This window comes from Ceratotherium simum, chromosome 11 (genome assembly GCF_057802395.1).
Source record: "Ceratotherium simum simum isolate JZ-2026a chromosome 11, ASM5780239v1, whole genome shotgun sequence".
Taxonomy (NCBI): domain Eukaryota; kingdom Metazoa; phylum Chordata; class Mammalia; order Perissodactyla; family Rhinocerotidae; genus Ceratotherium; species Ceratotherium simum.
Window position 1 is genome coordinate 62,630,505 of NC_141910.1, and position 17,517 is coordinate 62,648,021.

The 17,517-nt window shown below is 42.1% G+C and overlaps 1 protein-coding gene across 3 annotated transcripts in view; it reads left to right on the top strand.

Annotated features, from left to right (window-relative positions):
* The window catches only part of CYRIA (CYFIP related Rac1 interactor A), a 104,686-nt gene that overhangs the window by 56,529 nt on the left and 30,640 nt on the right, over positions 1–17,517 (top strand). For all 3 annotated transcript variants that reach the window (XM_087437122.1, XM_087437121.1, XM_087437123.1), the window contains one exon: positions 15,924–16,003. In XM_087437122.1, the coding sequence (XP_087293248.1) occupies positions 15,934–16,003 (70 nt within the window). In that variant the 5' untranslated portion in view covers positions 15,924–15,933. The remainder of the gene's footprint in view (positions 1–15,923; positions 16,004–17,517) is intronic.

Genomic DNA, 17,517 nt, shown 5'->3' on the forward strand with positions numbered 1-17,517 from the left:
AGATCTGTTAACTCAGGTATGGTGTATGAGAGAAAGAGAGAAGTCAAGGATGATGCCAACATTTTTGGACTGAGCATCTGGAAACACAGAATTGTCATTGACTGAGATAGAAAACACTGGAGAAGGGGCAGATTTCGAGGGGAGAAACCAAAACTTTAAGTTTGGATGTGTTAAATTTGAGGTTTCTGTTAGAAGTCAAGTAGTCAGTTGGATATGTGAGTCTGGAGTTCAAGTGAGGGGATCGAGGCGACAGTTATAAATTTGGAAGTCATCAGCATGCATGCTTTAAGATGGTATTTAAAGCCTTTGTAGATGTTAATAGATACAGAACTCTTCTTCATGGCCAGGAGGGCAAGACTAAGACTAGCGGGTAGAACAATAAAAATAACAGTAGTAATAGTGATTATGGCAACTATCATTTATGTGTCTGGCTATTTAAATATGTTGTCTCATTACTTCTAAAATCTACCCTTGAAGAGGTTGCCATAGACCCTGTTTTACTCATAATGAAACTCCGACTCAGGGAGGTTAAGTAAATGTTGTTAAAGACACTGATTAAGACCACCTAGCTAATAAATGGCTGAGCTAGATTCAAACCCAAGTTCATATTCTTGTTGCCACACTGAACGTCAGAAGTCAGATCGCAGTTCAGTTTAACTAGTTCAATGAGATGGCCTTTCTCTCATCTTTGAGAAATACACCTACTTGAGAGTTTCTGTTGGCTCACCCCCCACCCCATCTTCAGTTGAGCCTGTCAGGCATTTCACATGCCTGTTGAAATAGTGCACGTCAGGACACACGATGCTGCCCAGGCCAACATACAACACACTATGTAAAGCAAGGGGGAACAATTTGAAAAAAGAGAGAGAGGAGACATCAGGAAGATAAAGTCACGTTTCTGCTCTAACCAGTGGCTGCAGTTTACGCAAAGACATAGGCACAGGTGCTTGTTGATTTCATTTCCTGGTTCCAGAGGTCTGATGACGATGCCCACTCTGCTGGAGGCAGGTGGAGAAGGCTGAGTGCTGCGGACTCCATGTAGGAAAGCAAGATCTGAGGGGTGACACGACTTCTCCAAGGTCCTGTAGCTAATACGTGTTACAGTGGGGATTTGAACTAGGCTTTCCACACCCCAAAGCTCATGCCTGTTGCACTGCACTCCTTAAGAAGGGAAAGGAGAGAAGAGGTTGGGGTCCGGAGAGCATGTTGTGTGCTTTATTATCCAAGTATCGCCAGAATGCAGTTCCTGGGGTGGCCAGCAGAGGGGACTGCGCACCCGGGTTTCTCCAGCCCACTGCCTGAAGCCATGTTGAATGAGCAAATGTCTGCAGCAGACTCTGTGAGATCTAAACGTCTCCTTGGCAGGAAATCCGCGAGGAGCACTGCGGGGTTGTGCAAACAGCCTTACAATGTCTGCTTGTGTGTGTGCACTCGGCTTCGCCCGCGTCTCCCACAATGCTCTGTTTTTTTTGGATAATGGGGCTCTGTGGACCTATACGCCTTGTCATGCAAAGGGAGTGACCTGTGTTTGTCATAAATGGGTTCTTGTATGATGAATAGCCATGCGAATGAGCCTGCAGCAGCCGTTCAGCACCCAGCTTCATGTCTTCACGGAGGCGGTGTTCGGAGTTGGCTTTCTTCCTTCCCTCCAAAGCAGCAGTGCGGAATTTATTGCTAAAAGGGAAATGACTTGTTTGCATTGTGGTTGCAATTTTTTATATGCAAGATAGGAGGTGCAGAAAACTAGTATTTGTTGTCTGGGGCTGACTGCGTGCCAGATACTACACTAGGTACTTTACCTGCCTGATCTTATTATGTACTCAATAACATCGCAAAGGAAGTATTATGATTTGCGTTTTACAGATGAAGAAAAATCAGACAAGCAGAACGACTTGCCCAGGGTCTCCAAAGCTTGTGCTGTTTTCACTAAATGACTCCTTTTCCTTTTCAGTGTGGTCCATGGTCCACATACTTGGAAACACCTTCCTCATCCTGCCTGGCTGTCCATGCACTGAAATTGGTGATTTTAAAATAGATGAGGAATTTCCATTCCTGGGCTGCAGTGTGTTTATTATACTCCCCAGACTACGTGGATCTGTGCATGTGTGCATTTTTCTGAGAAGGCTGATTTTCATCAGATTTTCAAAGTCATCTATGATCATAAAATATCAGAGTCAGGGAAATGCGGATTTTCTCTGACCTGTCCCTCTTGCCAATGACTGCCTTCTAGAACGCTCAGGTGTTCTGCAGTGGACCCCCTCATGGTTGTTGCCATGCGATGACTGCTTACCTAACTTCCAGTCCGTTTCAGGGGACGTGAATGACGAGGGCCGTGTGCTGACTGTGCTTGGTGCTTGGGTGGGGAGGAGGGGGAGGAGGAGCTGAAATGGGTAACATTCTGAAAATGAAAAAGACACAACCCTTGAAAGAATTCACAGCAAGGAAGCTTCTTAATTCAGCCTGAGGGTCAGGTAGGAGGTGTCAGGGAAAAAATGCTATTTGATTTGGGCCTTGAAAGATAGACAGGACATCCACGGGCAGAGGAGATGGCAGGGGCATTGCAGGCAAAGGGAACAGCGTGACCAAAAAAAAAAGCAGAAGCCAGAACGAGGTCAGAGCTGTTGGCACTGTGCATATTCTGGTGTGACCCAAGTGCAGAGGGTTCAGAGGAGCTAAAAATTGAAAGAGAGCTTCGGGTCAGGTTTTATGGCGCTGAATACCATGTAAAAAATTGTACTCATCTTAATTTAACAGCCAGCTTGGAAAGCATTTACGCTAAAACCTGCCTTCCTTCTACCCAGCTAACTCCATGTCCCACTGGGCCATGGAGTCGCCTTGGAAGGACCTCTGTGCACAAGAGCGTCCCGGCCTGGCAGCTGGCAGATTCTCACCTCCCTCACCTTTCCTGTCCCAGCTTACCTGATGGTCTTCGCCACTTGCTTGGGGCTCAAGCCAGGGATTTTATTTTAGAATGTTCGTTTGGTTTGCAATGAAGAGGACTTTGAAATCAAGGTGATTGCTTCTTCCAGAAACTGGAAACAGAAATAGAGCCACTACTGCCTGTGCGATTTCTAGGGAGGTTTTGGCCCTTTGGACGCCCTTGATGCTTGAGGTGTAGTGGAGTATGCCAACTTCCCTTGGCTTCAAATTCTTCAGGTTTTTAGTATGAGAAATGGCTTTGATTGATCTTTTTGGTACTTATATAATTTTTGGCATCCCACATCCCCTGAAATAAATTTGACCTGTGATGTAACACCCCTAAAGCTTTGACATGTCAATTCCAAAGCCTCCTTTGGTATACAGGTGGACCCCAGTTTAAGAAAACTCAGCATCTGAAAACCTGGACTTAAAAATCAAGTCAATCCATGGCACTAGGGTGAGGGGGATTCTCCTGGGGGCTTTCACTTCCCAGAAGGACTCCTTCCAATAGCTCTGTCCTCCCTGTGCCTCGACCTCCTCCGTCGTATCTCACCACCTGCCAGTGAACTATGGAGGCAGAGAAACTTCAAGCACAAATGTGTGGTGCAGCTGCCCAGGGAATGAAACCCAGGCAGATACAAGGGCAAAGCCTTTTTTTTTTTCTTTAGGTTATACTGTAATATAACAGAAAGGGAAGCCATTTAATTAAAGGGAAGCCATTTAATTCACCAGCATTCATTTTCCACGGACATTTCCTGTAACACGCTCAGAGACTGTGGGGGATCTGAGGTGCTTCGTGTATCTGGTGCTGGATTAGTGGGAGGTGAGAGAGTGGTGAAGATAGTGACTGGAGGTGATCAAGAGAGATAGCAGCAAGGAGAAGAGCATGGAGAAGAGGTGGCTCTAAGGGAGACGTGGAAAGTTCAGTGGATAGAATTTGGTGAGAGAATGGATCTAAGGGGTGCATCGATGCAGAAATCTCAGATGACGTTGTGGTTTCTGGCTCATGTAATGAGATGGATGATCATGCCTTTCATTGAACGAGGGAGGAGGAGGGTATTTGGGGAGGGCAGAACGTGAGGATATCAAGGCCCTTCCAAAATTTCTATGCTTGCAGCAAATTCACTTAGATTTATGGGCCTGGAGTTGAGGAGGGAGGTCCAGTTTGGGGCTAGAAGTTGAGCAGTCATCAGCACAGGGCAAAAATTGGCGTTGGGAGTGTCTTGCCTAGGAGGGTGAGAAAAGGTGTGAACAAAGATCTTAGAGACCAACATTTAAAGGTCAGATGGAGGAAGCAGAAATTTAAGAAAAGCGTTCAGAGAGATGAGAGAGGAGCAAGGAGACAGAGGTCATCAGGCATCTCAGGGAGGATGGTTGGGTCAACAGTGCAGATGGGAGTCCTCCTCTGTAGCTCCATGCTCTGAGGAAGAGGGGCCTGCTCTTGCTCATTTAAATGCCTGAGAAGGTTGGGGCTGGCCCGATGGCATAGTGGTCAAGTTCAGTGTTTTCCACATCGGCAGCCCAGGGTTCATGAGTTCGGATCCCAGGTGCGGACCTACACCACTCGTAAAGCCATGCTGTGGTGGCAACCCACATACAAAATAGAGGAAAATTGGCACAGATGTTAGCTCAGGGCCAATCTTCCTCACCGATAAATAAATAAATAAATAAATACCTGAGAGGGAATTCTGGAAAAAGGAGGTTTGTCATCCAAGAGAACAGACAGTCTGTTTAATCTAAATCACTGATGCTCAAACAGCCCAAACTTTAGGTAACTTTTCAGTGTTTCCTTTCATTTTCTAAAGTGAAGGCCATCTGAGAGAGGTAGTATAGATAACTTGCCCAACATTACTCAGTAAGCAAAAGGCATGTCCGAGACCAGCACTTAGGTCCCTAGGCTGCTGGCTCTGCAAGGGGTCACTTTCCCTTTGACCTTTCGCAGGACTGGCCTGAGTGGGCCCAGACTGTAAGCCCTCCTTCTAGGTAAGGGGCAGACTTATCAAGCAGCTTCCTCATAACCATGTCCTTGATTTCACAAGTGAAAGGCAACAGATTCACTAATTACTTCCCTGTGGTGGCCTGGTCTAGAACTAAGTCCCAGTTTGATTGTTTCCATATTCACCAGCATTGGAAATTGGGGGGCGCATTGACTTTCATTCCCTAAAAAAGAATCTAATATTGCCCTCATTTCTTGGAGGCTTTTTGCTGCTGTAATATTGGTGTTTATGGGGAAATTAGCTATGATGAGGTAATAATCTAATTTAGAAAACTGAACTCAGGTATTGAAAGGGCTATTTTAAACCTGCACTTAATCGTTCCGCTCCATAATGGTCTCTCGGTACTTTTTTGAGAATTCCCATGGATTGCCTTACAACTGGACTCGAGCAGCCTGTATTCCACGGGGAACGCTAAGCCCTTTTGAGGGACACCGTAGTGTTAATGATCGATGAGAATATTCAAGGCATTTTCCCATTTAAGTGCCATTACTTGTAGTGTTAAAACAGTTTGAAAACACATTTTAGCCATTAACTCATCTTTATTGTCAGATGAAAGTGCTTAATAGACTTCACTCTACTTCAGTTTTCCTCCTTTATCTTGGAATGAAATCATCTGTTGGATTCTTGGCCACACATTCGGCAACAGAACAGAAAACCTTGTGAGTTCCTTGCAGAAGTGGCAGATGGGGAAGGGAATTCCAGCCCAGCCCAGCTATGGAAAATCGCTAACCTGGTTTAGCAGATTCAGGCTCCTGGAATTTATAAGCTGACCTACTTGATTCCACTGGTGCATTTTTCCCCCCAGAAAAACAGGTGCTTATATAATTTAAGAAATGTACCTTTACTTTAGTTGAGAAGTATTTTTTTTTAAACCACCTGTTTTGTATCTGATATATTATAGGCAGGTTAATGGTTAACTGGTTTTCTGTATAATTCAAAACAATCAAGCAGTGTAAATGTTGTATAAGGAGGTTCTGTGGTTACCAGGAGGAAGTGTCTCTGAGCCGTGTGAATACCAGAAGTGTCAGGGCTGTCCCCTTTCCTCTGGGACAGCTCCCTGGACGCTGCTCGTGGTTCATGGGAGGCAAGCCCGGGGCTGCTGGCTTTGCTGGGCAGTGTGGGGAGTCTGCCAGCAGCTGGTGTCACTGACAGCAGCTGCCATCCTGGCTGCCCTCATGATTTCTCCAACCCTGAACCTTGTTGATCGGATTGAAAGGTAGGTTGTCTTCACAACCCTCCTAAAATCACATCCCGTCCCCAGAAACATTCCTCGAGCCAGAACTGGGGAAATCTTGGGGCACCGTTGCAGTCAGGAGGTCAGACAGATGGTAAAAGGAAGGCAAGTAGGAGGATGCAGCTGGAGGCACTGGCCTGACAGCAGAGACCAGGTCCCCCTTGTAGCTCCGCTACCAAGCCCGGGCAAGTCACTGACTAGGTTAGCAGCTCCTAGACTTTTGAATTTCATAAACCAAAATTTCAAAATAAACTTTGGGGATTTAGAATGCAGCTATCACCATCATTTTGTAAAATAAAAACACTGTAGCACAAAAATGTTGGAATAACTTTAGCTTTCTGCAAGGCTCGTGGCATAGCATTTGTTTTTCTCATTTTCCCTTGGACCCATTGCTGCTGTGGATCCACTGGACAGGGCAATCTTAAAGATTTCTTTTCCAGTGCCAACAGTGTGCCAGGCCTTGTGCTAAGTACTGGGAACACAATGAGATGTAAAGACAGCCCTGCCCAGGAAGGCCTTACCCTCAGACAGACACGAGAGAGAGCGTGTAATCACGGTCTGTGCGTGTGACATGGTAGACTCAGCGTATGAGGTGAGCAGAGAGCGGCAGACCTCACTCAAGGGTGTGGGTTTTGTCTGATTTGAGGTGGAGTCAAAGGGTAAGGAGGCCTGAGGACGTTCTTTCTGAAGGCCCTGATTTCCAAACTCGTACTTGAGAGGGAATTTTGGGGAGGCAGTTGCCAAGAGCCAGTGCTCAGAGTTTGGATGGAACTGGATTCCAGACCCTGCTCTGCCACTTGTGGGCTTGAGCACGTTTCTAAATCTCTAAGATTATTTCTTTATTTCTAAAATTGGGATAACAGTTCCTACCTCATGTGGTTGTTGTGAAAATTAAAACGTGATAATACATGAAAAGCTCTCCTCACTATGGCCTGCAGATCAATAAAAAATGTTAGCTGTCATTATAATTGAAACAGAAGGAGCAACATGCGCAAGGGCCCTGAGGCAGTAAAGAGCAGGTCTCCTTTGAGAAATGCAGGATGTGGCTAGAGTGTAGGGTCCAGGGGCATGGAGGAAGGGAGCGGACAGAGGAGAGAAGCAGAGGCAAGAGGCCAGGTGTTCTGTGCCCAGAGCACGCATTTGGGTGCATTATATCCTGCAGGCACTGGGGAGCCACAGAAGCAGATTAAGCAAGGAAGTAACATAATCAGATTTGTGTTTAGAAAGATGGCCCTGCCAGCAATGTGGAAATGAATGGGAGAGAGACAAGACTAGAGTCAGGAAGATCGGATTGGAGGCGATTTGCAGGACGCAGGCAAGCTCTGCTGAGGGTCTGCATTAGGATAATCAGGGTAGGGACAGAGAGAAGTGCGCACAGTTTTATGAACCACCGAGGGATGTCCGCTGTTGAGCACGTTCTGGTGAGACCCCACTAACATACAACAGAAATCCTCCAGTGGCAGCAATACACGGCGCCTTATATTTTTGTGTCTTAAAAAATGGATTTGATGTCTCATTTACTTTTTGTGTTAGTGAACATAGCCTGAGGTTGAGAGCCAGGACATCTCCGTTCTGGTCCCTTCTTTGGCCTTAATGTCCTGTGGGTCTTTGGGCAAGTGCTTTTTTGTAAAATGCGGCCTTTAAAAAGATAATTTGCATTCTAATGCAGAACATATTCTGATGACATTTGGGACTACGGATTGGGAGGTCCAGAATCCATCTGGAAGACTTTGGGAAGGATACTTACTCTACCTGACCCATGAGTTTTGATCTGTGAAATGGGTCCAATAATACCTTCCCTACCTTCGACACATGCTCCTTGGAGGATAAATTTGGTCAGACTCATCTTTGACAAAGATGTGATGTTACATAAATATACGTCAGTGTTGTATTCATGACTGGTCTGTGGCTTGTATGCTAACTATGTTGCAGAAAAACATTAGGATCAGCCAGGACTTCTTAATCTCCCAAATATTGAATTATAGATCAAAGAATCTAAGTCTTTGATTTCTTAAAGTATTTGCACAAAGGTTGCTAAATATTGTAGATTCTAGAATGTATTGGCTCATTCAAAGTGCTAACAAAACCCATCCTTTCTGATAGAGGCATTGGGCATTTATCATCTTAAGAAAAATATTAGAAAATAAAATCCCAAGGGCTGCTGTTTTATCTATTTTTTTCTCACCTTCTGTGCTTTATTGATAAAAGGTGGTATGGGCTTAGGAATTCTCCTTTCAAATAGTCAAAGCCACAAAAGAAATATTATAAATGCTTGTTCTCTCATCATGAAAATTGGGCATTGAAATTCTAGCGTACCCAGGCGAAGGTCAGCTTCACAGGCCTGCACCCTGGGCCTGAGTCCTTTGTTTGATAGTAAACCAATAAATTTCCTCACAAACTAATGGCCACATCTTTTTAAAACAAGCTCTGGTTGATTTTATTTGGTTTTACACTCTGGGAATACAGCTAATGCTATTATTTAATTTTTTTCTTTCAAACAAAAACAGAGTTCCGGATAGGAAAAAAATATACATGTGGTTGTGGAGGTGGGGCCGTGTGTGTGTGTACGTGTGTGTGCACGCGTGCTTTAATTCTCTCTTCTTTGGGGGAAATGGAAATGTTAGCAGAGAACTCTTTCTTTAAGAGAGTCAGTGTTTTCTACTGAGCAGCCTGAGAGCCAACTCCCATGGAAGTGATTTTGAGCTCAGAGCCAAGAAAGTAGTCATAGTACCATGTGTACATCCCAAATTGTCACCCCTGTGGGATAAGAGCCTCCCTTGGCAGGGACATGCAGGCAGTCTTCACAGGCACTCTTAGCACCCCTACAGTGACTAGAGAAACGCCCTCCTTCTAAAATATTTGGGAAAAAATGTGAAAGGATTCGTTTCAAAATTATATTGCAGTAAATGAGCCTTGAGGAATAAGCCTTCTGTTTGTGGAAGACTTGCCGAGTCACCCAACTTGTGTCTTTTGCTCTCTTCTCACTCTTAATTCCCCCAGGAAGCTGGAGAGCTTCTCCCAGCCAATCCAGATTCCCAGCGTCCTTCATGCCTGGGTGGAAGCTCACCTGTTCTATGAGGCTAACTTTTCTGGGAGACTCCACCCCATATGGTTTTCTCTCTTCTCTAAATTCCTAAAGAAATATGTCCCTCCCTATGCATGCCATCGAGTGGTACTAGTGTAGAGCTGGCCACCTTGGAATCTAACAGAAACTGTAGACTCTCTCCCAGAAAAATGAGAATGTACATATAATCATGTGATACCCTGCATGCACTTTCCACAGACCACAGTCTCTCAAAGTCCCCAAACAGGGACTTCCTAGGGGTCTGGAGTCCCAGGTCTCCTGTGCAGAAAAGAACACAGATTTTGGGTTCCTGTAAGTCAAATGTAACTCTATCTTTTATTCTCCTGTAGTCTTTGAAAAGATGCTTAACCATCTGAACCTCTTTTTCTTCCAATAAATGTGAAGATACTTATAGCTATCTGAGGGTTGCTGGAAGTTTTGAGTGAAGTAAAGTATGTGAAAGATCCAGCACAGGGCCAGGCTCACGGAGACACTCAGTAAAATGTGCATGTTCTTGTGCCTCTCATACAGAATAACAATAATAATAATAACTTTAATCACTCTGATTGGTACATAGTATGTACTGGTACATACTATTTTCACATTCAGTTAACATTTTTGAGCACTTGCCATTTATCAGAAACTTATTACGTGCTTCTGGGTCGATCACATTCTTAAATTAAACCTAGGCTGTCTCCCTCAGTAGGATGTGTATCCCCTGAACTCCAGGCTCTGGCTTCCATCGTTGCATCCCCACCCCGAGGTGCCCTGTGTATACAGAGTGTCCAACAAGGATCGACTAATTCCCCCAGGGTCATTAGTAAAGGTGGCGTTTTTATTAGAAAACCAAAAGGGGACGAGGAAACGTCCCACAACACTGTTACAGATTCCCTTTTCTTGGGAAAGGAATCTGCTTCTTCCTTTTGTTTAGATAGGTCATGGTCACCAAGAGAGTCAGCGCCGAGGAAGTCTTTTGGCCATCATCCCAACCCCCTCTTCTGTAGTTTGCTGGCAATCACTGTGTTACCCCGTCCTTTAGCATTTCATTCCTTTTCAATAGAGATATTTCATGAGCCACTTTGGTCGGCTTTTCATTGTTACATATTTGTATTTTCCTTGGGCTTGATGCTGTATTTATCAAATGGGGTATGCATAGACACAACCATTTGGTTAAAAATTGCAGTTTTCGATGATTTTTCTGGCATTTGCTGAAAGAGTAACCTAGCTATTCCTATTTGCAAAAGCATTTTTTTATGCTTGGGCTTTTTTGTGTTTAAAATGGGTATTAATCTATATAAAGTTATCTGAAGACCCCAGCCTCTAATTATCACAAACTTACATAAATATTGTTCTTTTGAAAATTTAATTTTCTTTCATAAGGATTTATATATTTTCAGTCAGCTTCTATATTTAATTTTGCTAAATCTAAGTTTTCTAATCCCTAAAAAATATATCTTCCCCTTCATATATTTTGAAGATAAAATAGGAAAACGTATCTAACATAAGGTGTTTGAGACATGGAAAAATAGCTTGCAGTGCCAGCTATTAATACCTTTAAATATTTCCCTGATTATAGTTAAAGCGGTTTGCATAAAGAATCATGGATCTTGGGAGACCGAACCTGAAAGATAAAGAAAAACGCAACTTATATGATTCTGGGGATGTTACATTTCTTTGGTTCCCTGAATATCTTAAACCATAAAATGAGTTGTAATGTTGAATAATTATAGCTAATGTTTGCACAGATTTTTACAGCGTACACAGTGCTTTTACACTTCTTTCATTTAGTCCTTGCAAGAATCCCATGCAGGAGATATAATTACATGATTGTTGTATAGCTGAGGACCCAAGACTCACAGCTAAAATGAGTTGCTCCAGAATAATGGGAGAATTAGATGTGCTTATATTTGTGCAGCTCTTTCAAACTTTTCTCTATGATCTCATTCATCTGCTACTTACACTATATGTCTTTTGAAAATATCAGTTGGTCATATTGTTATTTTGGCCTCCTCTGTGCTTCACATTCTCAAGCCTATGTCTTAATCTTTGTCAGTAACTTCCAGCTTGCAATGCCACAGGAAAACAGGCTCAGCAAATAGCTAAAGCCGTCATGCTGAAGACCCAGTGGCCCAGATGCCCACATACCTTCACTTTGGTAGAGAAGGAGCAGTCCTGGGAAATCCAGCCATGGAGGAAGACTGGTGCCTCTAAGAGCAAAAGGCCATTCAGAGTGGTCACCAATGAAAAGAGGACCACTTTCCAATGCCATTCTCCAAAAGCAGGAAACATCTCAAGTAAAAGAGTCAGTGAGTGTATTTGCAGGCCCATGCCTTCATGAGTACTTATCCAGCTGGTATATCCTTTCCTGTCTCTCCACCTGGTAGCCAAGACCTTGTACTTCCCTTGCTGCGCCCCTACCAGACCCTCCTCACAGGAATGAATTCAGATCTCACAACACTCATGTGCACACTGTAACTATATCACGTCCCAGGGAGGTTTCACTTTAAGATGGTCTCTGAAGATGCCAAGGGAGTCGATGTGTGTGTATGTGTGAGTTTAAAGTAAGCCTAAACTTTACAATATAGATAACATGCTACCTTTAAAGAATAAACCTGCTCTATACGTTATTGCTTGAGCTCTTTTATGCCTGGAATCCCTCTTATCCTCCTTTATGACTTCTGTTTCTAATATTTGAGTACCTTTGTATCTACATTTTTTACTCTATTTTTTTCCTTCTTCAGATTGGTTCTCCTCCCCCTCCTTTATTATTGGGGAGACTTCTCCTATCCCTGGAACTTACGTAAGCAGTTCCTTTACCTATAGAAACAGCCAAGAATCATCATCAGAATCATCGTTTTAAGGGACTCAGGCTAAGGTCCTCGGGTTAAAGTCCTCCCAGGGGGCTCAGAACACCGGTTGGGTTGAGGTATTCCTCTCTGATATAAGCTTCTGCACCGTAAAGGAGAGTGGCAAGTAGCTGACATCTCTTGGGACAGACAGCAGCAGGTCACGTTAGGAGTGTAGCCATGGAGTCACCAAATAGAACCTGGAAACCAGATTTCCAGCTTTCCCAAATACAGCCCTGGACTGCCGACCAGGCTGCTTTGCCACCCATTTGGCTGCAAAACCACCGCTGTGCCTATTGGAACTCTGAGACAGCCCTTCCTCCGATATGGCTTCCTCTGTGTGAGTCTCCTCTTGGCCGGAGGAGATTTCTCTTTGTCTCAACTGTCTCTTAGCCATGATGACTTCCTTTTCTTTTCTTTTTTTTGAATCAAAAAATGCAGTACTGATTCAGTGAAACCCATTTGTTTTTATTTTCTGAATACCAAATCTTGAAACAGACCATTGTTTCTCCTTTGCTTTGGCTGTTGGAAGCTCAGGTCCAAATTGATAAGTCATGTCCGGTGAATGTGGAGACTTTATGGCCTAGATGACCTGTAGCTTGTGTACTACTTGCCTCTCTACTTTCATCTTCCTATTCTACTGGTATTCTTCTCTTCCCTCCACTTTCATTACGTAAGTATTTGCATTCTCTGATAGTGTATAATAACTTATCTTAAAATCTTTTATTGAACAAGATAAAATATTTTGAAATAATCTCCTTCTTAATTAATTAAGCCACCTCTCCAATAATGTGGTGCATGACAATGTGTTTTGTATGCACTGAGGAGCTGTTGGAAAAGATTGGAGAGTCTCTATCATGAGGAATATGGCTGATGCTGTAGTGGAAGCCCCATGAGTAAGGGACCTTTCCAAGTAGAGCCCTGGTTCCAATTAAAAACAACTATGGTCTCTACACAGTGATCATCTGTGTGATGTTAACTCACTTTGTAGACCTTAAACCACAATATACTTTTATGAATTCTTGTTGCTTTTGGAGGAGAGCAGTAAGCATCAAATCTTTTGGCCATGAAGGAGATGAAGTATTTCTGTACTTATTCAAGGAGTTTGTGTTGAAATGCACATTTTCTAGGTTCCATAGGACTGGACTTGACCCCTAATACTATAATAATGTCCTGAAGTTGTTGTTCCAGACAGTTCCTGTTTCAGATGTGAAACATCTAGGATGCTAAGAGTTCCTTAATTGACCTTGTTTGATGTTAGAATCATGTTCCAAAATATTTGACCATATCAGCCAGCCAGCTTAAATAACCTTTTGAACAGATAGAATTCTACAGCCAGCTAATATTTGGATGTATTTCCACGTGTGTTCCTTTCAGTCTGTAACTAATTTTAAAGGCTTGACATATTTCTCAGCTAGATACTTTGACAGTAAAATCGTGCACAAGACAGAATTTTCAGAGGAAGCTAAATCCATTCGGGTCTCTTATGACACATTAATAGCACCAAACTAGGGAGATTAAGAATATTTAACTTCCATTAAGGCATTTTGTATCAAAATTGGGGCTGCTCCTAAACAGTAGAATCATCTTCCTACAAGAAATGCCTCTGGGTCTGAATTGGAATTGTTCCTTAAGCTGGAAACAGATTCTTTCCGAGAGATCCAGGAGGGTTTGTGAATGTTGCTCAGTGGCAGGGATTGACTAGACCAGTTCTGAGTTTTATTTTGGCAGAACCTACCTCAAACAGGGCTTTGCTCAAAAATATCTTAAAAGGAAATGTGCATCAAGGCAAGGGAGGAAGAGAAGAATGACAGAAAGAATAAGGAAGAATCTTTTGGAAGAGACAAGCGTGGTGTTTGCTTCCCATTTTGTGCATGTGTGTGTGCATGTAGTGTGTGTGTGTGTGTGTGTGCACATGTGCGTGCCTGCCCAAATATTTATATACCTCAAGATGGAAGAAGTCTAAGAAGTATCTTATCCAACCTTCTTCCCAACATATAGCTCATTTTTACAATATTTTTAAGAGCTGATATAGTGTATTTCTACTTAAAAACCACTAGTGACAGGAAGCTCACTATTGCACAAGGCAAATCACTCAATATTCAGACAACTCTGATGGTTAGAAATTTTTTCATGATGTTGAATGAAGATCTGTCTCATTATTTCCTCAACGATCTTAGTGCTCTTCCCTAGAGCCGCGTAACCTATCTAATCCATCTTCCATAGGAAAATCGTAAATAAGTATTTGAAGGCTGTTATGATAATCATGATAATGATGGTGGTGGTAATTATCATCATCATCTTCATCAATGGTAAAAGCACATAACATTCTTGAGCACTTCCTATAAGTGCTGTGCTAAGCATTTTATATTTTTGTATTTTTAATCCTCATGAATTGATGAAATAGCTACATTCAAAAATTCCTTTTACAGATGAGAACACTGAGGCTTAGCGAGATGAAGTAGCTTGCCTTAAATAACAGAGCTAGCAGGAAACAGAGCTAGGATTGAAATCGACCTCCCTAAGCAGTCTCTTTTCTAGCTTCCCTTTAGCAGCTTATACCATACCAGGTGATGTCTGCAAGTGTATGAGTGTTTTCTCAGGGGAGGATTATGGAGACTAGATTACACCACCTTCTGCACCCAAGGGAGCTGCTGGCTACAAAATCATCCTTTTAGTGCATTCTTCTCTCACCGCATCTTTCTGATAGTGGCATATTTTAAAAAACTCCTTGTGTCAGCATAAACACTGTCAGAAGCCATGTGCATAGAAATTGCAGCCCTGCAGTTCCCTTCTACTGGTCTAGTGATTTTACAAGTTGATCCTTCACAACTGAGGTATCTGAGTTGTGAGTTAGAGAAATGCCTTCCAAAGAGCATAGCACCCAGCATGGAATTGTGACTCCATAAATACATGCTGACTGAAGGAATGGATGATGACCTCCTGAAGAAGATAGTTTAATGTCTACAGTTGAGAGCAGTAGAAATTTTGCTGTTTACTTAAATAATAACTACATTTTCCCTATTCTTTTTGTTAGGTTGAGATTGCAAATATGTAACAAATTTGTATTTTTCTGTTGATTTGACTCACCTGTGCAATTTCATTGAGAATAACTTTTTGGATCTTATGCCTTTTCTTTTTTATGCTTCATGATGTCCCCAGATCGTTACTATTGAAATGTGAAGTTATGAGAGCCTCTGACTTGCCTGGAAGTTGCAGTTCTAGGAAATCTGGCCTCCTGTACAGACCAAGAAGGGTCCCTGGGGCTGTAAATCTGTGTTTTCTAATCCCTTTTCCTCAGGAACATTAAGAAACTTCCCTTTCTGGACAGATATTTTAATAATGGCCTCAGTGTTGTGCCTGTCCATTGACATGGTATATCCCCACATCAATGGAACAGAAACATAGCAAAGCTGCAATATTAACTGTTAGGATTCAGGGGATTAGTGAAGGGGAAATGGAAACACTTCATAGAATATACCTAAACTCCACCTCCTGATTCTTTGAATAGAGTGTTCTTCAGTTAATTTTCTTTACAGTGAACGAGACACAGGATGCAAGTGTATTCTCCAGAGAGAGCTTATGACGTTTTTCTCATTGTTATACTTTGCATGGTTTAGGCCAGATGTCCCTAAGTTTTAGAGATGCAGCACCTCAGAGATATTTATCAGCCACTGATTCAGGAATGAGTTGCTAAGTTATTAGTCATCTCCCGGTGTTGGAATCACTGCTCTATCTGGTCTTTGAGTGTAGTTATTGGGGGTCCAGTGGTATTTATGGAAGCTCATCAACTATGTCCAGCCCTTTAAGAAGTCTATTTTTTATACTGCTAATGGTATTTGGTTTTGTGTTGCCTCTCCTAGGTTTGCTGGGATGGGAAACCTGCTCAAAGTCCTTACCAGGGAAATTGAAAACTATCCACATTTTTTCCTGGATTTTGAAAGTAAGTTCCAAAAATTAAAAGATAATGATGAAAACTTTTCACTTTCTTTGTAGCTTGTTGATAGAGAAATTTTAACATAAGGATGTTATCTGATACTTAAACCAAATCCAGATGTCACTGTGCATTTGTTTCTAAGTCTTCAAAGATTGTTTTCCTATTTTTTCAATAAACCCAAGAGAAAAATCTTTGTAATGTGTACATAATTTTCTTTGATTTTAGAAGTGATAAGCTTTGGTAGGTCTAGCATAAATCATCACCATGTATTTTTCCTAATAATTTTCTTAAAACACTGTGTCATATTCCAAAGAAAAATAGTAGACATAGTAATTTACATGGATTAATACAAAAGAGATATCACTAGATGTGAAAGAAAAAGTGATCAATACCAGAAACAAGGCTTCCAGATGATTTATTTTTGAGTCATCTCTGTCTGTTCTTTATATGTTATTTGATTACACAAAACCATTTTAGGATTTTGAGATATACTCTTTTCATCTGAAAGGTTATGTTTCTTTTATCAAAAATTTTAAAATTTTTCCTAAGGTAAAATGGCTTATGAATCAGGACTGAATAAATACAGAGATTTTTTCTTACCTTGTTTATTTTCTTGATTTAATATATTTACAAATAAATGACATATTCATGTTTAATCAACTAAGCTCATGTTTCCACCTTCACTCCTGTGCTCCCCTTTTTTTGAATTACAATTCCAAGCACAGTTAAATGTTGTTTTCCAGAGTATTCACTATCTGTTGCAAATTTTAATCTGCTTTAATTTTTGAAGTATTTTATTTATATTAAAAATAATAGTTGCGGGGCCAGCCCGGTGGCTTAGCAGTTAAGTGCGCACGCTCCACTACTGGCAGCCTGGGTTCGGATCCCGGGCACGCACCGACGCACCACTTGTCCGGCCATGCTGAGGCGGAGTCCCACATACAGCAACTAGAAGGATGTGCGACTATGACATACAACTATCTACTGGGGCTTTGGGGAGAAAAAGGGAAAAAAAGGAGGAGGATTGGCAATAGATGTTAGCTCAGGGTCATTCTTCCTCAGCAAAAAGAGGAGGATTGTCATGGATGTTAGCTCAGGGTTGATCTTCCTCACACATACAAAAAATAATAATAATAGTTGCGATTTCATTATGTGTAGATTAAACCTTCTAGCAGAGATTTTCTAAGTAAATGTTAGAAGACATTTCCAGGGTGCAGTAAACCAAAAGATAAAAGCTCCCTAGTGTATCTTTTCACTATCTTTGGTGTTTTTAAAATAGCTACTTGAAAAGGAAAAGTGGCCCCAAAAGCTCATGTGTTCTGAAAAAAATATTTAATCTATATGATATTCAATGAAAGATATCTCACTTCTGATTTAACTCAGTTTTCTGTTGTTCGTATTTGTATTCTTGTTGTTTGGCTGGGTTTGGCTGGGTCTGGCTGCGTTTGGGTTTGGCTGGGTTTGGCTGGGTTTGGCTGGGTTTGGTTGGGTTTGGCTGGGTTTGCTAGGTTTGGTTGGGT